The sequence below is a fragment of the Trachemys scripta genome, chromosome 19 (genome assembly GCF_013100865.1).
Source record: "Trachemys scripta elegans isolate TJP31775 chromosome 19, CAS_Tse_1.0, whole genome shotgun sequence".
Taxonomy (NCBI): domain Eukaryota; kingdom Metazoa; phylum Chordata; order Testudines; family Emydidae; genus Trachemys; species Trachemys scripta.
The window spans coordinates 7569046-7592745 of NC_048316.1; the positions used below are offsets into that span (position 1 = coordinate 7569046).

Below are 23700 nucleotides of genomic sequence, written 5' to 3' on the forward strand. Positions count from 1 at the left end.
TAGCTCCTTCATCAAAGGGAAGTGTGTGGTGCACAACTGCGGGAGGCGATTTCAGCAGGACTCTCATGTTGTCTTTTACACAGGGTGCATGCCCGCATCAGCTTAGGCCACAAGCGAAGGGAATCTGTTGGTGTCGGGCAAGTCCCGGTTTGACCACACAGCTGTCACGTTGTTATAATTCATATCCAGTTCCCAGTCTAGCATCCCGGGCGGGATTGTGGCTCAGGACTGAAGCATGGTGGCACAGCTGTGGGGGTGCAGGACTGTAGCAGCAGGAGGAACTGTTGGTCATGACTAAAACACCTCAGCAAAGCGGCATTGGGGGCCCACTTACTCAGGTTTGGAAGCAGCTAGCATGGTCCCTTCTGAATTTCTACCCTGAGGAAAGTCCATAGAAATCTTGTGGGTTTCCTGCTCGCTTTCAGTTGTCCCCACGCGGGTTTGAGTGAGGAGGATTTGATGCAGCCTTTGATTGTTGTCCTGGGTTTCTCAATATGGAAACAGAGGACCGCTCAGGCACCAGCCTTTTCCCCTCAAATAATTTAATTTTTACAGCTCCTGCGGAAAAGAACTCGCATCGATGCCGAGCAGCGTGCTTGCGTCTCTTGAATTCCCTTGTCCTGCGCTTTCTGTTTGAAGTGCCCGGCTCATGCTAGCAATAGAGATATGCAGACATGTGAAACTGGCAGGGCATCTCCTGTGTTTCTTCAGCCTTAATGAGAAGCTGGGGGATTCCTTCCACAGCATATGCTGCTTGAGCGATTTCTGGCTGTCAAGGATCAGCTTTAAGTCATGCACTGTTTTTACAGAGCTTGGTGTTTTGGTCGACGTGGTACTGCTTTTGTCTCTTTTTTTCTCAGTGTATGTCCCGGTCTGCGGCATAACCGTCGAGATCTGAGCGGCACCTCTGTAGATTATTGCAGTATTTCACATTACCCATCTTTCATCCCCTGGTCTGAAAGCACTGTGCACAGCTGGGTAAACATAATCTCCCAGGCACAGATTGAGAAACGGAGGCACAGAACAATTAAATCCCTTCTCTTGAGGTAGTGGCAGGATTGGGATAGAACTCACATCTCCAGAGTCCCAATCCGGTACTTTATCCACTGTACCTCATGGTGCCCTGTACTATGGTAGTTAGGAGCAAACTCAAACGGTGCAGAGTTTTCTGTTCCTCTAAGTATCCAAATGTTACGATGCTTCTCTGAGCCCCTTTGGTGCATGTAGAGGTTGAACTGGTGGCCAAATTTCATTTGGGGACCTAATTCCCTTCCCCATGGGAGGAGTTTTTGCCCCCACCAATATGGGGCTTAACTAGTATTTGCAAAATGTATGAGAGCCTTGGCTGGAAGCTGCTATGGAGTGGCTGAGTAAGATTAACCGGTTTCATGTAATGGTTTTACCCCAGTTCACCATCGTGTGGAACATAAAACAGAAACCCCCGGGAAAAGAAAGAAAATCAGTGTTTAATAGGTGCCCATATAATTGACTTTTAGTCCTCTTTTAAGTCCTCTATACACTTATTACACATACGCTGTTCAGCTCCCTTGATGGTCTACAGTACTTGTATAACGGTTTTGCCTTTTGAATCCATGTAATTAATAGAGCACTTCCATAATGTCATTAACTGTATGCATTTTATTGCATTCTCTGTATGCAATTTATCCTCTCTTGACCTGCTATTAGACTAGAGCGATCCATTCAGTCTCTGATAAGGACAAAGTGGTGAGTCAGTGTTGGAACATGTATTGCTGAGGTGTAACTAGTGGGATTTTTGTAAAACATTTTTTTGTCCCTAAGACCAATATTTCATGTTATTGGACTGTCATTCAGCGCATTGGTGGCAACAACTGAGTTTTCTAGTGGTTCAGACAAGGACCTGGGACTAGAGAGATCCGGGATGTATTTCTGGTTCTCTTTTGAGCCCACGTTTTAAAATATGGCCTCTGATTTTGGGTGCTTCCATTCTTGCATGCTCAACTTTAGACATACTGCATCCAGGGCCAGCTCCAGGCACCAGCTTGGCAAGCAGGTGCATGGGGTGGCCACTTTGGGGAGGGGCGGCTTGTCCAGCTATTCGGCGGCAATTCGGCGGATGGTCCCTCACTCCCGCTCGGAGCGAAGGATCCCCCACCGAATTGCCGCCGCAGATCGCGATCACGGCTTTTTTTGGCTGCTTGGGGTGACCAAATCCCTGGAGCCGGCCCTGACTGCATCAGGGCCTAATTTTCAGCAGAGATGACATCCCCCATCTCCTGTTGAGATCAACGGGAGCTGCAAATTTTCAGCGCTGCTGGAATTCAGACCCTACCATAGGGTGTCAAAAATTGGACCCCGCAAATTAGCAATTACTTCGTGCCTTATTTTATCTATTGGTGAAGCAAGGATGTTCCATTTGAGATCTTTTGGTGAAAAGCACCCTAAAATACTAATGCAGCAATCTGAGGGAAGCAAGGGGAGACCTGCCAGGTAGGGCCCTCAACCAAGACTCTGAAGACCTGGGTTTGATTCCCGGCTATGCCACGGATACCCTGTGTGACCTGGGCAAGTCTCTGGGGGTACATCTACCCTTAGAGGTAATTTGTCTCCTCAAACTGGAGTTTTAGCTAGCGTGGGTATGTCTCCTTGGCTGGAATTTACTACCAGCACAAAGTGTAGACATACCTTTAGACTCTACGCCTTGCTTCCCCATCTATAAGAGGGGGATGATAGCACTTTCTTACCTCCCGGGGTGTCGTGAGAATAAATCTGTTAATGGCTGTGTGGAGCTGGGATACTATTACGATGATGGCCATAAAAGCAACTACTGAGAGACGCACATGAAACGTAACTCTCAGCTGCATGGCGTGTCCGCAAGCCGCGGCTGCTTGTTTGATGGGTGGGTATCTGAGGGAGATGCGGGGGGCGACCCTTGCTCAGGAAAGTCATTCCAGTCCCTAGCTGCACAGTGGTGCATTGCTACGTCGGATCCTGCTCTGTCGGCGTTCTCAGGAGCTACAGGGTAATTTCCACAAATCAGTCCATTAAAATGAGCTATGGCCTCTGGGAGGCTTTTCTTATTGCCTTCCACATGAGTGCTCCGGTGGCGTTTATGAAATGTAAGAATGACAGAGCGCCATAAACCACATTGAGCCTGAAGGGAGAAGTATGCAGCCAAGCTAATGCTGTTTGGGGGAGGGGAGCACACCCCCTCTGCTCCGACCAGCTTCACTTTGGCATTTCCTCAGCAGTGGTCTTGAAACAGACGGTTGCTCGTAAACCGGGTTATATGCACAGTGCTCTGTATTACAGCCCCAGTGACTGGCTAGCAAAGGCTGCAGTTTGGCTTAGTTATTTAAACTAGGGGTGATGGGCAACCTTGCTTAGCTGTATTGAGGAGCAGCCCCCTGAAGGCTGGGAGTAGGGAGGCAGTATTGCTCCGTTTTGTCTAGATTCATAATGTGGCCTTAAGTCTTAGAGGCCGAATTCTTCCCTGACTTACATACCAACGTTTCCACTGACAATCTGGGCACTGGCAAATTGCTGGAGTGGACAGGTGGCTCCTGGAGGCGCTGTCACAGAAGAGGGAAGCGGAGGGCTTTCAGCTGCCCAGAGATGGGCAGGGCTTTGGCTTGGTTAAATCCCAACCGGCCCCTTTTCCGTTCTTGCCCCTTGATGTTGTTCACCCAACATAACCTGACTCCCCTGCTCTCTCCCTCGTGCCCCGAACCAGTGGGGAAAAGGCAGAACATGGTGGGGGAGGTCAGGCTTTGGGCTAGTGGAGGAGGGTCTAGGGTAAATCAGCTGCGAGGAATAGAACATGAATCAATGCAGTGCTTGGGGCCAGTACTCTGTAAGGGTTTGGAGGGAATCTGCGCTACTGAATTCTACAGCAGTCCCTGAGGTAACATGAGGATTGGAGGATGACATGGTGTTGTCAGGCAACCAGCCTCCTCTCTAATGTGGCTTTGCAGCCTGGAGTGACTGCGAGTCCCAGCATGCTCTAGGCTGCTTCCTCCATTCCTCTGTGTCTTGGCAATGACTTCTGGGGCTCGGGGTCTTCCTAGGCCGCAAGGCTGCCATAAAGGGGGCTGTGCTCAGTTGTGGTTTATGCCCTTTGGCAAGCTGCTAACTCCAAATGGGGTGTTGCCGTAAAGGTAGGGGATCCATGCACCGTGTGACTGAGCCCTCAGGATGGTGAGCGACAGCGGAGGGTGCATGCAGCAGGTGGATTGAGTCTGCTTTGCAGCAGTGAGACTCATGGCTGCCCTCTGGATACCTGAGAGGGACAGGGAGTGTCTAGCACTCCTTTCAGAATGACCTGATAGCTACTTCTCCAGAGAAACACACCGCTGGACTGTCAGCATTACTGGAGTAGCTCAGACGTACTTGTGAATGTCTCTTGGATCCTCGATCGCGGAGAATATTGAGGGGCATTGGGAGAGGGCGGTTGTGTTCAGAGGTAGAAGTGTACGTGAGAACTAATGACCCTTTCCTCAAGAGTCCCTGCGGTGTTTTCTCACCTGAGTTAGACTGGCCGGAGGAGTGTTTGTGCCGCCTCCCTGATGGTCAGGCTCCCGGTAGGGCGCTGTGGAAACGTGGACTGGAGTCTCCAACTGCTGTGTGAATGTGTAACCAGTCAAAACTGCCTTCCCGCTGGCCTCTCCAAAGCATGCCGTGGATCTGCTAAGATTCACGTGGAAACAATCCCCTCTCTCATCCCAACATCAAGGTTGTTAGACCCTTGGGACCACAGTCTAAACTAGAGGGTCTGAAACTGCTTTGCTCAATGAGAGGATGATGCTTTCTGGGCATTCCCAAGGCAGGGAGACCAATCTGTCCCCTCGACCTCTAGCTCAGCACCGGGGGTGCCCTCACGGAGCAGTCTGTGGGAAGCTTGCACTGTTGCTCTCTGCCTTGTACCTGTCCTCTGTATTCAGTCCCTGGGGCTGCAAAGCCAGCACCCTTCCTGGACACTAAGCACATCGACAGGTTTGTTTTACTGAGGCGGTGTGTGACCCCCGACTGTCTTCTGCCCCCTTGTCTCTCACAGCCCGAATGCTGCCAGCAGTCGAGATGGACTGGACAACGAAACAGGAACGGAGTCGGTTGTTAGCCACCGGCGAGAGAGACACCGGCGGAGGAACAGGGAAGGCCATGAAGACGGTAAGCCCCACGTCCCTTTTCTCCATCGACGGCATCGTTCTTTTCTTTCTGTGGCCCTGATGGAGCTGGAGCCCCGTTGCGAACCCCCCCCCCCTTCCCCCCACTGAGAGAGGTGGCTCTGGGTTCCTGTGCCTTTAAAAAAGATGGTGGCAGCAGTTCTCAACCAGGGGTCCGAGGCCCCTGGGGGGCCGTGAGCCGGTTTCAGAGGGTCCGCCGGGCAGGGCCGGCATTAGGCTCACTGGGGCCCAGGGCAGAAAGTCGATGCCGGAGCAATTGAGCTTTGTGGGGCCCCCTGTGGGGTGGGGCCCCAGGCAATTGTCCAACTTGCTACCCCCTTAACGCCAGCCCTGGCTTTTATATGCAGCAAACCATTTGTTATGGAACAGGTGGGCTGTGGAGTTTTTATGGCATGGGGTGGGGGCCTCAGCAAGGAAAAGGTTGAGAACCCCTGTGATAAAGGACAGGGAAGCATGTTACCAAGCCGGGAGCTCCTGTACTTTCCAGTTAGCCCGAGCACCCTCCAGTGAAGTGAAAGGGGGTAGGGGAGAATCCTATTGTGGAATTTGCACAAATGGCTTCAACTTTTAGAAGACGGGTCCCAGCTTTGCTTTTGCTTATTATTTATATTGCAGTAGAGACAAAGGGCATTTTAGAGCTGGTCAGAATTTTCCAGATTTCTGTTGTTGATGAAAATGTGCCTATTCCCCACCCCCTTTTGTCTCATCATTTTGCACCCGTTGTTTCAACCAGTTTTAGCACTTATACAGAAAAAGCTGCTGGCACTAACTACACCAGGTCTGTCATTGGCACCTAGCCTCCCACTGGTGTTTCGCTGGGGTCAAGGGTGTGTATGCACCATATTCTAGTTAGGTAGCCTGGTGCAACTCTCAGCTCTTGGTTTATCTTGGGACACCGCCTTCAGCGCTATCTTAGATTTCCTCTGAACTCCTTACCTGCCTCCAACACCCGAGTGGTGTAACTGACACATCTCATCAGACTTGATGCTGGTGCTGCCTCTGGACTCAGCCCAAGATATGTAAACCTTTGTATGTACAGCCCTGCCCATTGTGTGAAGGAGTCACTCCCCAGTGCATGAAGTTCTGTGTGGCCGTGATGGGCGCCGTAGGTGCCAGCTGTAAAATCCCACATGACCACAGATTTTACACCGAGGGCCTGATCCAAAGCCCATTGAAGTCAATGGGGATCTTTCCATTGTCTTCAGTTGGGTTTGGATAAAGCCTGAGATATGTAGTAAGAAGCCATGGTTTACATTGCTGTGGGTGTGCATATCATGCATGCCCTCCGATTATAGCTTTGAAACATTTGCACATCCAAGGCAAGTGTGTAAACTGTAGAATTCCATCCTGTGGTCTCTACTCTACACACCTAAGTAAGCTTATTGTTTAATTCCTTGCCAGAGAAGCAACGTTTGGCATATCCAGGCTTAAGTGTTGTGGCTCATCAAGCGTAAAACTGTCCTGCTTCTGGAATATTTTGCTCTGACATCTCTTGAGCCTGTGTAGGTTTAACTCACAGCCCCACCTACCAACGTATCTGCGAGTGCCTCCAAACACAAGACCAAAAGGGCATAAATATTGTGTCAGCAGCAGGTGTCTTTCTGTTTATTTAACCACCCAACTCGTCAGTGGCTCCGAGAATGAATGAATGTCCCTCAAATGGCGGGTGGAGCAGAGCGCTGTCTTCACATGGTACTGACTGCAGATTCCTTTGGGAAACCACTGGAAAGGGGGGAACGTTCTAACAATGTTGGGTCAAAAGGTTGTTACTTGAAGAATGTTAAAAGGCGACGTGTGTTTAAAGCTGGTTTATTGTCTCCCTCCCTCCCAATCTCTTTAGAAATGACTGCATTAAATATGCCAGTCTGAACTCGATCAGAAGGAAGTATTAAGAGACAGACCTCTTGGCCTCCTTTACCCCCACTCGCCTGCTCTGCGTCTCTTCTTGACGCTTCACTCCAAAGAAACAGAAGGTGTATGTGGAGTTTGACAACTCGCTGGAATCTCTCTTCATTGCTTGCTGCTCTCTACTGCTAGTCTGGCGGGCCCCTCATTTGAGGTCTGACTGGATCTGGGTCCCACCTGGCCCTGATCTGATGCAGGGCCTGCTTCTCTAGTGCTTTAGCCAGAGCTGTGTGAACATCAGCAGAACCTCTCTGCCTGGAGCTCCTGTCCCTGATTTGGCCGGCTTCAGCCCCTGTGGATTGTGTCTCCCACGTGTTGCATTGAGATTGAGGTTCACATCCCAAATCTCAAAGGGAAACTTGGCCAAAACCACCTAGTGTCACCTGGCTCTCTCCCAGAGCAACTGATTTCTCACCGTTTGGATGAAAAGCCCTATAGCCCTTTTTCCCCATCGACTAGGTCGAAATGTAGTTCCCTTGTCTGTGTCTGTCTGTCCCTCCTTTGCTCGTCACATACTATGTGAATGCCTGGTGCTGTCTTTCCCTCCAGCTGTTTGGTTCCAGCACAGATAACTGCTAGGGTGGGAGGGGTTGGATGCAGTCAGGTCCTTTCCAGCAAAGGTTCAATCCTGCTGGCCAGCTTCAGGGCTTGTTTGGCACCTGGGTGGATCAGACCCTAAGGGCTGTTGACCAAGGAGCTAAAAATACCCTGTGGGGCCCATGCCTGTCTGTTTTCAATGTCTGTTGTCCTTTCCATTCATCCATGCCCCTTTCTCACTCGCTAGCCCAGCATAGGGGGAGCGTGTGTTTTAGGCCTTGGCTCCCATGGGCAGATGTGTATTATTACAGCTGAGGCTGTAGTGGGAGAGGGAGCGGAGAGAGGGTATGTTTTTTTTCTCTGCTCAGCTCAGAGGATGTTTCCCCTTCCCCTGATCTCTGTGATCTGCAGTGAGCTGTTCCCCCATAGACACCCCTCTGTGCAGCATGCAGAGGTAGGTTGGCGGGGCTCCCAGCTGCTGTCTGGAGGGGACGTTCGCTAGACTTGTCAATGCCTCTTTAAATGTCTGGGTCAGAAAGTGGAAAGAGCTGTGAGGAAGTGGTGGCTTAGGTTTGGGAGGCGCTGGACAAATTGTTTGGTTTGTGGGCTTCAGTCCATACAGGGTTTGAAGCCTGAAGGTTCAGGTTCAGACAAGTCCCTCTCAAAACTCAAAGCAAATTCAGCTCAAAGGTGGCTGGGAGGCTCGTTTCCAGATACAGTGTAGACATACCCCTGATGAGTCTGGTGACCTGTGCGTGACTTTCTTGTGCATTGTAAGCAAGGGGTAATAATGCCATGGTGAAAAGCCATGGGACCTTTCGTAACCATTGGTGGTTGCTAAAACCTCAGGTTCTTTCAGCTTATCTGAAAAATCAAACCGTCAGCAGCATAGCGCCCCCAAGAGCCATGCTGGGACAAAGACTCACTCCTGACTGGCCGGGAAGTGCGTTACCTACTGAATTGCTTCCTACAGCACTCTGGGTTTTCCTAAACTGACCGACCCAAGTACTGACCTGTTTCAACGCTACTTAGTTTGCCAGACTTGGCAGGATCACACTGAGAAGCTGATGGCTGTGACTTCAGCTGCAGATGGGATTCTTGATCTCCTTTTCTACAGACCCTCATGCAGTGTTGCGTCCACCACAAGGTGGTGGAGCTGAGCCTCAGAGGAGGTGAGTGTTTATGGACTGTGTGCACTGGGCTGTGAGGTGCTTTGGGATCCTCCTGGATGGCAGGCACCATTTGTCCGGTCTGATCACTTTCCTTGGAGGCTTCTCGTTAGGTTTGGAGTCAGGGTTGAATAAGGCAGAACAAGGAATTGGGTCTTGCTCCATCCAGATTATCCCATCTGTACACAGAGGCAGCACTTGTTCCATATTCTGTTTATGGATCCCTAGGTGCTCCGCATGTGAATAGCGTTAGATTTTCCTCACCGTTGCATAGTCCTGGCCCTCTGAGATTGTGTGAGGCCGTTGTGTTTGCTGTGTGGTTCCAGCCTTTAGCCTCTTCCCCCCTTCAGTATCATTCATTTGCTGCCATGTCAATCATTTGTTTTCTAGTTTGAGAATTAAAGTTTGCAAAGAGAAAGTGTCCTTTTTAATTAGGAGAAGTGCTAACCTCCGCTTCCCACCATTCTCTGGGAGATTCATAGATCCTGACCTGTCTAACAGGTGCTGGGATGCATCTTGTCAGGTGTCCTTGTACACTGCGGTTTTTTGCCTGTGATTTGTAGTGAGTTAAACAAAGCCCTTTTGGGGGCGTTTTTGGATTGGTCACCGTCGTTTGACATAAAGTCACAGGTGGGAGATTTCCATCTTTTTTGCGATCAAACAGAGTACCCCCGAGTTTGCTGGGCATTTCTTCTCTTGAGAGTGGCTACCTCTTTATCAGGGACCCCCAGATTTTGGGGGTGTATAGGTGGGATTGGACCCATGGAGAAATGGAAAGTTCTGCTGCAGTTTTATTTACTTTTCCAATAAGGGAGCAGAATTCCAATAAGGGAGCTGCTGGCCCTGTGTTCTGACAGCTAGCCCACGCCTTGCCCTATGCATGGAAACTCTCCTCCTTTCAGACCTGTCTTGGTTCTGCCGATATTGCCAAACGGCAGATCACTTCTCCAGCTATGTAAATGGCTTTCTGTTCTGCACAGTGGTCTGTTCTGCTCCCTGTAGCACACTGGCTGCATGAGCAAGGACTTGGTGATGTGAAGGAATGTGCTTCAAACAAGATCAGTGCCTTATTTCTAATTGAAGGCAACCATCCGGGCTTGTCAGCTCATTATAGCTTCTTCTCTGGCATTTAAATAAGATTAAAAGGCAGATGTAATTTGCAATGATTCGTCTCACTGGGGGAAAAAAAAATCCAGCACTCCTCTGATTAGCGAGATTGATTTTGAAGCCCCTTCACAATGCAACTCGTATGTCGGCAAAGCCATCCTTTCCGTGAGCCTTCTGGCCATCTCTGCCTGCTGGAATGAAAGGATGGGGGGCGTACGGCTGTGGAACAGACAATAGGATGAGGGTTCACTGCCAAATTCAGGGACAGGAGCTGTGTGTGTCACTCGTCACTGCGAAATAATGGCCAAGCCCCTCCTTAGCTGCTATGGGAATAAGGCAATATAAGAAGTCTTTGATCTGGCCATGTAGAGACTTGTTATAAGGAGACCAAAATTACAGCTCCGGTAATTCACGAGGGCGTGGGGAAGTGTCCTCTTTAGCGCTCTGTGGGCCTTTTGGCTTTGTTCCGGGGGTGTCAATTACACTGCAGTGCAAAGCCATGCTCGTTTAAGCACATGTACAGTGCCATCCGCTCACCAAGCTACACTGAAAAAATGCCCCTTTATAGAATCGAGAGGTCATCTAGTCCAGTCCCCTGCACTCATGGCAGGACAAAGTATTATCCAGACCATCCCTGACAGGTGTCTGTCTAACCTGCTCTTAAAAATCTCCAATGATGGAGATTCCACAACCTCCCATTATGTTCCCGAGTCCTTCCTTTTGTTTAAACTAAATGATTAATTTCCTTCCCCTGCCAAAGGGAGAGGGGCGTCCCCAAGTGCTGCACGAAGGGGAGGAATTGAACAGCTTGTTGCATTTTTATTTTTTTTATTTCAGGCAAATACATAGCAGGAGAAGGTGCTAATGAGACATAGGGGAGTCTCTCAGACTCTGGCACATCAGGGTAAGGCCCAACTGGGACGGCAAACTCCTTTTGCCTAATGCTTTATCATTGTGGGGTTGTGAGGTCAAGTGTTGGAGGGTTTTTGTTCCACTTTGGAGGGACTACAAAGCAAGAAGGCAAGCAATAGAAAATCCACTGGGAATAGTGGGTGAAACGGGAGCAGAGGGTAAATAAGGTGAAAACACCCAGAGGGAATGTGACTAATGGAGAAAAGTGGGGAGAGGGAAATTCTAACTGTATTCCATGGAGAGGACACCCACTCAACCTGGCATTAGGGGCCTTCTTCTGCCTTTAGCACATAGCATAGTGTTCTTGTTATCTAAGCCAGTGGTTCCCAACCTTTTCCCTACCAAGACCACTCCCAACCCTACCTTGCCATCTAGCCAGGACCAGGCTGGGACATCTTCCCATTTAGCATTATGGAAAGGGCAAGGTGGGAAAAACTCCCTGATACCTGTTTGCTGCCCTCTCTGGGGGGTTGCAACCCCTGAGTTGAGAACCCATGAGCTAGGCAACTCCTCTTTGGTTGTCATTTTAAATTTGATTCGCTCTTGGAATTTTCCAGGACAAGAAAAAATCATTCATGGATGAGATTTTATTTTTGTGAATTCCCCAAAAGTTCTTTTGCAAAGTTCATAATGCCACAAACCCATTGAGGTTCTCCCCTTCCTCTGCCTGATCTAGCCAACCACAGTGGAGAACGTGTGTCTGTTAGTAGAGTGCCCCTGGCTTTAGGTATTCATGGGAAAGGTTGAATCCTGCTGAAGAGCAAATATACTCTAGGTAGCAGTGCTTCAAAGAGACTGTAATGCACCTGGTCTTCAGTTTATAATACAGGATCTAAAAAGGGAGCATTCCTTGTGTCCCTGGGAGGTCCTGTTCAGTGTGAACATTCAGTTCCCATATTGATGCAAAACGATAAACGACAGCAGCAGTTACTGGTAAATATGCTCTTTTTCACCTGAAAAATGGACAGGTGCAACTACCTTAGGCACTTTCTGTAACCCGTAATTCTCCAGAAATGAAACCTGAACAGTCCCAAGTGATTTTCAAAGAATATGATTCACTTCCCCAACGCTGAAATGCAGCCACCTCTGCTTCACGGAGCATTACTGTGCATTAACAGCAGCGTAAAACGTAAGGTTGGAAGACTTCCCTGCAGCTGAACCTGCAAGGGGAATTTCTGCTAGGAAGCGTGTAACAACCCAGGCTGGAATCTGGCCGTGATATAAAGACCATACCTTGCGTAATGATAGGTGCTGTTGGACCTTCAATAATTGTTTTATGTTGCATTCAGTTAATAGACATAAGCAGATCCTCCGCCAGCAGAATGTCCCCTAGCACCACTGTGCAGCACGGTAACTCAGGGATCCCTAGCAAAACGTTAGGCAGCAGCTGTCACTTTGTTGACTTTCCATTGAAATTAGGGGGGCGGATGGGATGGAGTAGGAGTATGTACACATATATACACACCTGGTTCATGCAGAAGCAGAAAAGTGAGCAAGATGAAGAATCCCCTTTCGAAGTCCACGGTTCTCAAGTGTCATAAACGTTGGGGATGCAGCCTAGTGCACTGGCCTAAAACTCAGGAGATCTGCACTCTAAGACAAACGCTGCCACCACCACCCTGCTCTGTGACCTCAGTCGAAACACTTCCCTTGTCTATGCCTCCATTTCCCCCTCCCACCCTCTGTCTGTTCGGAGCGGGGATACTCTCTTGCTGTCTCTGGACAGCACCTAGCACTGTGGGACCCCAGACCCCAATTGGTCCCTTGAGGCCCGACTGCAAGAGAAATAATGTTTTGTGAGTGCCCCGTTTGGGTTGTTGAAGGGGTGCCTGTCGGTGTGGTTTTGCGTGTGCACTGCGTGTCTCTGCTCCCATGCTCGCTTACAGCAACCATGGCAGTAATCGGCCAGGGGGGCAGTGTAAATAACAGGTGGCCTTTCTTTCCTTCCCATCCGTAAGGGTTAGAATCCTGAGCCGATCTCTGCTGCCTTGTCAGGCCATATGGCAATGGAGCTGCTACAGGATAATCTTCTCAGTCTTTCTTGAGCCCGGGGCTTTGCTAATAGGAAGCTCGGTGCAATGTTCAAATAAAGAAAGGTCTTGTACAGACCAATCATTCGGGAGGGGAATGAGCTGATCAGAAGCTGACCGGTTCAGTAGAACGTGGGTGTGAGTCTCTGCGTGGAGGATGCAGAGGGTGAATTGAAAGGACGTTTTCTAGTCGGCATTTACCATTTGTTTGCCAGTAGCACACAGAGCCCCAGCCACGATCCCCATTCTGCTAGGCGCTGGATGGGGACGTAGAAGTGAGAGACAGACGAGGAGCTTGCACTCGGAATAGCCAAGACAGACACAGGGTGTGTGTGTGGTGGGGGAGGGGGAGGAACAGAGGACAAGGAGGGGAAAGTTCTCACCCAAGAACAGGGACCAGAGCCAAGGTCTCCTGAGTCCTAGTCCAATGCCTCATCCACTAGGACTGCTGCCTCTCTGATTATTGGTCAGGTTGTTTGTTCTAAACCCTCGGAGGCTGAAATCATTTTCCTTGCAGTTTCATCCCCACTGCCATTTGCACAAACTGGTTCATCATTGTGGAGCTGGTCAGAGAAATTAGTTTAATAGATTTTAGGGCCAGCAGTGACTCTTACGATCGTCTAACCTGACCTCTTGCATAACACAGGACCGAGGATTTCATCCAGCAGTTCCTCCTTTGAGTCCAACAACCTGTGTTGAATTAGGGCACGTTCCTCACAGAGAGACACAATCTGATTTGAAAACTCTTAAGTGATGGAGAATTAACGACATCTCTTGGTGGTGGTAATTAACAGTGTGTTGTCATGGTAGGATTGCTTGTACATATTGGGTTCCATGCTCTAGTTCAGGATTACTCTTAATTATACAGGTGCTGCTGTTGAGTTGCTCATACGCATTCGTGGACACACACCGGCCATTCTCTAAGTGGATGGTATACCCTCACCGGAGGCCATGGGACATGCCTGGTGACATGATACTGTTTTTATGGCTTCTTGCTTTACTTTCTAGTGAAGAATAGACATGAATGGGAGCATTCAGGACTATAGACTTATACTGAGCACCTGCAGTTTCTCCCACTCTGTATAAGGAAGGTGCCTTTCCCAACTTGCTTCAACTCACACTCTGTGTACTGTGTAGAGTCAAATACTCACCCCACTTATGGGGTATGGCTTCATTAGCAATATGATAACAAAGTTCGGCTCAAACTTTCTCCCCAGGTTTAGCTGCCCTATAGAGTTACTCTCATCTGCTCAGCCCACACCCGAAATCCCCTCTCACCAGAGAGCAATTTTTGCTTTATATCCAAGTGAGATAAGGAGACCCATACCTCAAATGAGTCAGCAGAATCCACTTAACCCTTTCTCTTCAGGATCAACCCCTAACAGAGCTGGGATGTTATAACATGTATGTGTGTGTGTTAAACACTCTTATCCAAGCATTTGGGGATTAATCAATTTGACTCTACCCAACATTCAAGCTGATTTGAAAAAATATTAGTTGTTTCTCATGGGAACTTTTGAAAACGTTTTTATTCTTCAGAATTTCCTGTGAAAATGTTTTGGCTTTTTGAAAAATAAAAATGTTGGTGTGTGTGTGTTTTCGTTCAGAAAGTGAAACCAAACTTTTGTTGTTAAACTGGAAATGTTGCTAGCAGTGATGAAAATTTTCTGTGAATGTTTTTGTTTTGTTGAGTAGCTATTTTCATGTATTTTTGGACAGCATTTTAACCAGTATGTGCTGGTAGCAGCCTGGCCACAGACATCCCCACAGTGTATGGCCCTACTCCCCCTCTCCCATCTAAGGGCCACATTCTGCATTCCTTAACAGAGCCAAACTCCAGTTGGAAGGGAAACAAACTTTTCATACACTCTTAATTTAAATAATATATTTATCTGCATTAATTGTAGTTTTTCCCACCATAGTTTACTGCGATCTTTTCCAAACTGTGTGGGGATATGGGACTGGCTGAGGCATGAAATTGAATGAATAAAATAATCATGACCTTTTAGCAGATCAGAATGTGAACAAGATGTGTGTGATGTGGAGAAAAAGCTTCTTATTATGCAGGACGTATCAAATATGCATCTGCTGCAATATAGATGGGCATGAAGCCTTCAGTCCCTAGGAAACGCCAACTAGTGCAGAACGCTGCAGCATGTCTCCTCAGTGACATGGGCTACTTAGAACACATCAGACTTGCCCTCTGTTTTCTACACTGGCTTCCCACAGAATTTCAAATCCATGGCCTGGGCCCAGGGTATTTAAAAGAGCCTAAAGCGCCGTGATGAAAACCATGGTTGGCCGTTTTGCTCCTCTGGCACGAGGGAGCTCTCAGGATGTAGCTCAGGTCTAGGACAGAGCTTTCACGGGTGCTGGCGTGAGTCCCTGGGGAAGTTCATTCCCATGTCTAAGGGCCGTCACTCACCTTCCCACCGTTTGCTTCAAGTGCCAGGTGCATTTCTTTAACCACCCTTCTGTAGCAGAGATACAGAGCAGCGGGCGGGTGCCTGTGTGGAAAAACGTGCTACCAAAACAAGATTGTCTCCTGCACAAGCATAGAGTTCTCAAGAAAAATGTTAAGCCTTGCTTTGCATAAATTGAGAGTTAGAAGAGGATTTGGTTACCACCTGATATATTCATTGTACAGGAGATTACCAAAGATAGTAGAGGTTTGTAGCAGAGCGGAGTTTGTGATTTACTGAATCAGGGAGTGACTCTGGTAATGATACATGTGAGCATGTTCCACTCCCTTCTGCTACACTCACACCTCTCATAAATTTTGTTGCTATTTGATAGCATAGAAAAAATAAATGGCACCAGACGTCATTGTGCCTGTGTCTATTCTGATTTAAAAAAACAAATCCTTCATCAGTTATCAAAGAAATTGCGGTGCTGGGGAAAGTGATTTCTCCCAGGGAATCAGCTTAATTTTCAAAGGGTTCATTTTTAAATTGGGTAAAGTGATGTGCATTTAAAGAGGTGCGACGTGTGGAAGGAGCAGTCTCCTAGTTGTTCCCGCAGGCCTGACTGGTGCGGCAGATGAATTTCCATTGCCGTTTGTTTGAACAAAGGATGTCAGCAATAGAGCTGGGCCAGATGTTTTTTCAGTGAATAGAAATTTCACCGAAAAATGCATTCCTCAGGGTTCTGAACGTCTTTGTGAATGTGGGTCAAATTCAGCAAATAGTTTTGGTCAGGGAAAAAAAATGGGGAAAAACCCTGGAAATGTCATTTCCAAACAAAATGTCCAAAGGAACCGTTTTGACAAGTTTTGAAATGAAATGTCCATTTGAACTGACCGATGAGCAGACGTTGTTTGGAAAATGTTGACATTCAGAATGTTTTGTTTGACCTGAACAAAAGTTTTTCATTTCCTTTAATTCATCGAGAAAACCAAAAAACCCACCCCTCCTGGTTTGGTGCCAAACTGAATTTTTCAGATTTTTTTTTTAGTTTGGCCACTGAACTGAAAAAATCCGTTCTTCACTCAGCTCTCATCAGCCGGGCCCGCTCCCAGCCTGGCCGACCAGGCCTCCATGGGGTCAAGGAACATTGTGGAATGTGCTTGTTGACCCATTCAGCAAAGCACTTAAGCGCACGCTTAACATTAAGCAAGTGCTTAAAGCCAAATAACATCAATAGGTCTTAAGCATGTTAAGAGCTTTGCTGAATCAGGGCCTAAGAGAGCACCCAGCACTGGATGCTGCCTGGGTTGTGTTTAGGTGCCCAGTGAAGTCAATTGGGGAAGCTTTATGTTGACTTCAGTGGGCTTTGGGTTAGGATTCAGGTGCTTGTAGAGGGGATCGACCCCCTTTCCTTACTCACGCACTAGCATGATACATAGAAACAAGATCATTAATTTCTGGGGTCTCAAACCTTCCAATTTATCTTCCTCCCAATGTGCAATCTCAGTTAAGTCATTTTGAAAAGAATAATTCCTGTTAGTGAGCGACATACATCCTCAGATGTCGAATAACGTGATGCACACGCTAATCTCTGTCTACCGATCCCCCGTGTGTCTAATAAAATGGCTGGAAAACAAAGAGGACAAGCAAACAGCAGCGTGCCCTCCTCAGAGGAATTGCACGATTCTTAGATTGTTGTGCTCCCAAACCAGAGAGTTACTCACCAAGCACAAGAGCAGAGTGCATTTGTGCTGATGTAGATGTCGTCTGTCTCTTGAGTGAGAGACAATAAAGCCAACCTGCAGACAAAAATGCGCTTTGTAAAGCGGACCTGGGCAAAGTTACCTTTTGAATGTGATTTCCTCCCCTCCCCCCCAAAAAAGTGGGGAGGGGGGAGAGGGAAGGGGTGCTAAAGACACAGAAATAATTGGTGTGGGGGAACCAAGAGCCCCTTTGTATCAAACTGAGGCTTTGTATGAGTTAGGAAATGTCTTTCTCCTGATCACCTTTCGCTCTAATTAGTAGCAAATCTCTCTCTGGATTTGGCTGCAAATAAAATCACAGGCTGAATGGGCTGAAGCTGTCACTAGGGGAGAACCCTGACTCTCCTTGTTTCCTGCCTCCCATCCCCTTAAAGCAACAAAAGTACTTGATACTAGGAAAAGTTGACCAAGTCCCATTAAATGAGAGGGGAGCCAGGCTCTTAATTAGAAGCGTGGGAGGTCTGCTTGGCACATGTTCTCGGGACCCCTTGCTGACTAGGACAAAGGTCCCACGTCCATTTCCCGAGGAGGAGCGAGAAAGGGGACCGTGGAACGTCTAATTAGGGAGGTAATTAAGGGACAAGTTTTCATGGGCGTTCAGAATGTTTTATAGCTGCTGCCGTTTTTTGACAAGTCTACGGACGTCAAGTGTCGGCGCTATTGTTTCAATGCCGAGTTTGCACTGCAGTGAAACGAACCATTGTGTGGACAGATGAAAAGTGCTGGGTCAATGACCTTGCTTTGGGCATTTACACTCAAGGCCCTGTGAATGTTTGGGAAGAGCGATTGTTCCGAATTTCCAGTTGCAGCTACAGTATGTGTATTCTTAAGCCTTTGGGGAGAACAGCATATCTGTATTCCCAGTGCCCTTTGTTCAGGCCAGTTGTAATAGAAACTTAAACAACTGTAGTTTTCTAAAAAAAAGGGCTTCGCCCAACCATCTCTGGCTTCGTTTATTCTTCAAGAGCTCGCCATGCAAAAACCGGGCCTGGTCCATGGGTAATTAGAATCCAGATCAAATAGGTACATGTGGGAAATATTTGTGTAGTTATTTCAAATGCTATTTGCTTCGATAGGGCCAACAGTGTCCCAAGCGCTCTGATGTACTAAGGACTGTACTGAAACAGTTACATTAGGAAAAAGGGGCACCGGGAAAGTCTTCATTTGTAAATAACATCTGTCAGCTAGTTTTACACATTTAGATACATATAATCAGTGGCGGCTCCAGGTACCAGCGCACCAAGCACGTGGCTGGGGTGGCAAGCCGAGGGGGGTGCCCTGCTGGTCCCTGCGAGGGCGGCAGTCAGGCAGCGTTCGGTGGCTTGCCTGCGGGAGGTCCGCCGGTCCTACGGATTCGGCGGCAATTCGGCGGCGGGTACACTGAAGCCGCGGGACCGGCGGGCCTCCCGCAGGCATGCCGCCGAAGGCAGCCTGCCTGCCGTGCTTGGGGCGGCAAAAAGGCTAGAGCCGCCCCTGCATATAATAGCATTTGATGGTCTGATTTTTTTTTTCCAGAGATGCTGGGAACCTGCAGGTGTTGATTTCACTTGGAGCTACAGATGCTCAGATCTCTGAAAATCCGACCCAGAGAACGTATTTGTGGCTGTAGCATTTCTCTGCTGAGAAATATTGCCTAGCACTAAAAGCAGAGGGCTGGGGGGTTGGGATTCCTGGCTTCTTCTTGTTCTGCTGCTGACTTTCTCTGTGACCTTGGGCATGTCCCTTCATTTCTCTGGGCTTCAGTTTATCCATCTGTAAAAGGGGGATAATGACATTTGACCTGAGATATTGTATGAGATGTAATTGACGTTTACAGAGTGCTTTACGATTTGCAGCTGGAAGGCGATATATGTAAATATTGAACCATGAAGGTAAATCTATTAAGGTACAGAAGGCAAATTGGAAACGAATCTTGTGCTGTAACATTGGGAAGGAAAGTTACATTATCCTGCATCCAACTCATTTTCCAGGGCAAGTTAAAACTAATTCAGCACGGGGAAGCAACAGCTCATGAGCGATTGTGTTTCTCGGTACATTTCCTTTGACAAATAGATGTCTTGGCTACTCCTGTTTGAAGGAAAAGCCATTAGGGGTAAGTGATTATGTTCCCTTGCCAAACCAAACACTCGCTGTATTGACACTGGTGGCAGTAATGCTCCAGGATCAGTCGCACACATGTCCAAGGACTTAGGGTTGCCGAGCTACCGTAGGTTTGTTTTCAGGTTTGCTCCGTTTTTAACATGGAGGCAGCTTGCTGCTGCTTGGGTCTGTTCACAGCTGTCATGAGTTGCCTTAGGTGTAAAGCGGCACAAAGTCTTGCATGGGCTACTCCCACGGCTGGGCTGCATGCTTGTCTGTGAGTCCGTTTGATGTGTGAGGGAAGGAGGGAGCCCGTGATTTCATCATCGTCGTCGGAGTTTGTTTTGTTTGTAGCGCGGCAGCCACATCCCCATCGTGTTAGGTGCTGTGCAAACGCAGAACAGCGCCCGTCCCTGCCCTGAAGAGCTCTCAGTCGAAGCATAAGAAAAGAGAGGGCAGGTGCATACAACACACAGACAAGCAGGGAGTACAATGTGGCCATGAGACGCTAATACTCCCTCTTCTCCCCTTACCTGCCCAGTAACGACTGTGTCCTGTGCTCACAGGCCTGGACCCAGCCACTGGAGGGGAGGTGCTATGTGTTGGAATGGATTTCAGTGTCTGTCTATAATTGATGGAAGACCCCCTGGATAGCTAGAGCTGTGGCGCTCGGTCATCTCCTATCTGAGGTTTAGGGTTAGTTGCGATTTCTGCCCGGCCTGGCCTCCCTGCTGTTCTACACGAGGCTAATGGAGAACCCTTTATAACTTCCTGGGGCAGATGCCTCTGCTCTGCTGCCCCCTTTCAAGGCTTGTTTGATTCCACACTTTGAAGTGCTTTTGTCCCTGAGGGTGAGACCTTCTCAGCTGTTGATGAAAGCCAAGGAGAACGCACTTTAACCTCCCGAGCGATGGCTTCTCCTAATCGTCATGACAGATTGAAAGGTTCTTGTCTGATTGTCTCAACGGATTCTGCTTCCTCTAACGAAGCAATAGGAGCCCGGGGTCAAGGAGGGTAGAAAGTCCCTGGCCATTAGTGGGTTAGGCATTGAATTCCCAGATGGGTACTGGGTACAAAGGAGACAGAAACGGCAGGATGTGTTTGTGGCTGGGAATGGCTGAGACAAAGGGGAGTGATTCTTGTTCACACTTAGGGTTTGTCTACCTGGGAAAATTGTCCCAGTGATACAGGCACCGTTATACCAGTATAAACCCCATGCGGACACTGGAGAGGGGTGGGTTTTTTTTGTTTTTGTTTAGCTTAAACCCCTTCCCAGGGAACATAGCGAAACCAGAAAAAATGCATTGTGGACATGCATGTGCATGAGAGATACTGGTGTAACTATAGCAATTTACATTCATACCTTAGGGGATACCGAAGAACCTCCTGGGTAGAGAAGACCTTAGGTCCATTTATTCCACTCTGGCAGTGTAACGGTGCCTTAGCATCAGAGGTGAAAGTAAGCCGGTACTGTCCGGTACACCATGCTGGACCAGACCGGCTTCCCCAGGCTGGCGATTTAAAGGGCCCGGGGCTCCCTGCAGCAGCTGGAGCCCAGGGCCCTTTAAATCGCCTCCCGAGCCCTGCCGCTGGAGCCCTGGGTAGCAGCGACAGGGCTCCGTCAGTGATTTAAAGTGCCCGGAGCTCCGCTGTGGTAGCAGTGGCCAGAGCCCCGGGTCCTCTGCAACTGGTAGCTCTGGGGGCGATTTCAAGGCCTTGGGGCTCCCAGCCGGAGCCCCGGGGCCTTTAAATCTTGATTGAAAGGTCCTGCCTCTTCTGCTTGAGGCCCCGCCCCTGCTCAGGACTCTGGCGTACCGGTAAGTCCTTTAACTTACTTTCACCCCTGCTTAGTGTGGGAGCATATTATACCTGCCCCCACTTTACGCCGCTTTGATAGCATAGAGCAGCTTCAAAGGGGACTTTGGTGTAAATGAGAATCAGGCCCCCGGGTAAAAGCCTGAAGATGAAAAGTGTATTATTGTTTTGCCAGAAACTAGCACACATCAGCTAGGAAGGAGGTGAGGCTGGAAGCATTTTCTGTAGTAAACCAGTGATGGACCAACGACAAGCTTGCCGTTCTTGGTTTCGATGGAGTTACCCGGAGTGTGGATGCTTACCTGAACGCTCAGCACCTCTCGGATCTGCAAACTCAGGCTGGAAGCCTCTCTCTGGAGCGGCCGTTCAACAGTTCCATTTCCAGCCCCAGCCAAAGCCCAGTTTGTGCGCTGGCTGCTGCAAAAATGACAAGCCCCAAGGGAAAAAAAAATGTACCGAACGGTTACAGAGCTCAAAAGGGGTTCCTTACTGGTGTGGGTTTGGGACAGGGGTGGCAATCAGAGGTTCTTAACTTATCCAGACAGGTTCATCTACATAGCATCATAAACGCACCTGGCACTTAACAATGCTGACCCGGCTTGGGGACTTTAAAAGCCAGGGGCTGGAGTCTCAGCTGGTGCAAACCAATACCGCTCCCTGACGGGCCTGGAGCTGCGGCATTTTGTCCCAGCTGAGGATCTGGCCTCTGCATGTTTCCGTTTCCAGGGTGGGAGTTCAAAAGGGAATCTGAAGAGGACAATTGCGTAGAAGATCCAAGCCTGTGGCCCCTCTCAGCTATTTAGCTGGGCACACTCTGCTCACCCGAGGAGGGGAAGCAAGCATGCCCTGCAAGGACAGAACAGGCCTTTCATGTTTCCCCTCTTGTGTAATTACTTTCCATTGAGTTTGTCTTTTGATAAAATACCTCTAACCTAACCTTTCTCTGGAGATTTACGGGTGGGGCTAAGCAGGGGGGCCGTCTTTAGTCCTGGCTGACGGACTTGGCTTCGTTTCCCTTCATAATTATTTTTTTTCAAACAGTCACCGGTCTGGGAACAAGCACACCGCTTAGCTATCCAGCACTCCTGGAGCAAGAGGCTGCTGTTGGTTTGAGACACAGCAGCCCGTTAACATCATAAGCTGCTTTTTAACGAAGTGAATTCCGACTCTGAAGGGCTGCGGAGCTGATTAGCGGAACTATTTCGATCCCCCAACCCCAAATGGAACAGGCTTCGAACCCTTAGAACCTAGCTGATGAGTTACTCCTCTTGATCACCTCCCCTCTCGCCCCTCAAAATGAGCCAGGCCTGCCTCACTGCTCTGCTTTCTTTCCTCCTCCTCCCCTGCCACCCACCCCCCAGTGAAGCCAATGGTGCAATCCCGTTTACCTGGATTCACAGCATTTTTACACTCCCCATCTTACTTCACTTGCAGTTTTTAAAAAAATATCTCCTAGAGCTGGAAGGGACCCTGAAAGGTCATCAAGTCCAGCCCCCTGCCTTCACTAGCAGGACCAAGTACTGATTTTGCCCCAGATCCTTAAGTGGCCCCCTCAAGGACTGAACTCATAACCCTGGGTTTAGCAGGCCAATGCTCAAACCACTGAGCTATCTCTCCCCCCATGATAACAACATGGGGAAGAAGCTGTACTGACAATAAACAATAATAACCCGCTGAGGAATGCCCCAGTTGGTTCCACCACAGTCGATGTTAGTAAATGTGTCTGCTGTGTTGGTGCGCTTGTTAAATGTTTTAATAGTTGCTAGTTAGGCAATGCAGTAACGAATATAGTACTGAATCTTTATGCTCTGGCCTCTGTCGGCTCTGATTGGTCTTTTCAAAGGAGCCTAAGATTGGGTGCCTACCCCCATTCGTAACTGGTGGATCTCCATGTTTTCCCTATTGGACTTGGATACCCTTGAGACCTACTCGTGAAAGTCACTATACAAGAGCTAGGAAGTATTTAATTCTTTAGCACTAGCTGGCACTCGCCGGTCTGGCTGGGTGCGCGGTGCCATGATGTTTTGGGAGTGCCAGCTCTGCCTTGTGCGTGAAATGTGTGGGCGGGTGAGATCACCTGTAGGTTTGGGGGTGCGGTGGTTGCTTTGTACTAGGACAAATTGGGCCCCCAAAGTCTGTGGAATCATTTTAAATGGGTTCATGATTATTTCTGATTATGGAGCTTTAAAAGGCCAGCAGCCGATTTGGGAGCCTACATGTTCCACTGAGCAAATTAATAAGCAGGGACTCAATCAAAGTACGTGGGGCAGATCATCAGGTGCTGTACGTTGACAGAGCTCCACTGAAGTCAAGGAGCTGAGCTGAGAATCTGGCCCCTAATGTATCTTTATCTCAGGGTCTCAGGTTTCCAGAGCTCGGCGTTGCTAGCTTGTAGCTTAGCCACGTGCATCAGCCAAAGGGGCTGGTGAAAGAGCCTTTCTGGATCAGTGGAGCTCAAGAGGATTTCATTCACGCCCCACCTTCCTCTTGATGCCTCTTCACGTGGAGGGAGCCCGGAGGGAAGGTGGCCTCTGCATGTCTTTGCACCTTCTCTGCTCGATTCTTGTTTTCAGCACAGCCCATCGGCAGTTGATTAAAGCAGTTGGAGCCTCTGCGTTTTGGGGAAATGACTGGCACGCTGGCTGCAAGTGAGCAATCGATTAGATTAATAACTTTTTAATTTGCCTTCTCGCAGCATTGCTCAGATAATCACCCCTGACTCCACTTCCATGCTCAGTTCTAAACAGACACCAATTACCGTTTAGAAAAATTTGTAACGCCTTGGTTCCTTGTTTCTTGCCGGAGGAATGTTTGAG

General features: G+C 48.7%; 1 protein-coding gene across 4 annotated transcripts in view; it reads left to right on the forward strand.

The window, feature by feature from the left end:
* DVL1 (dishevelled segment polarity protein 1) overlaps window positions 1–23700 on the forward strand; it is a 172879-nt gene that overhangs the window by 104813 nt on the left and 44366 nt on the right. For all 4 annotated transcript variants that reach the window (XM_034753310.1, XM_034753311.1, XM_034753307.1 and 1 more), the window contains exon 4: window positions 5033–5145. In XM_034753310.1, coding sequence (XP_034609201.1) covers window positions 5033–5145 — 113 coding nt within the window. The remainder of the gene's footprint in view (window positions 1–5032; window positions 5146–23700) is intronic.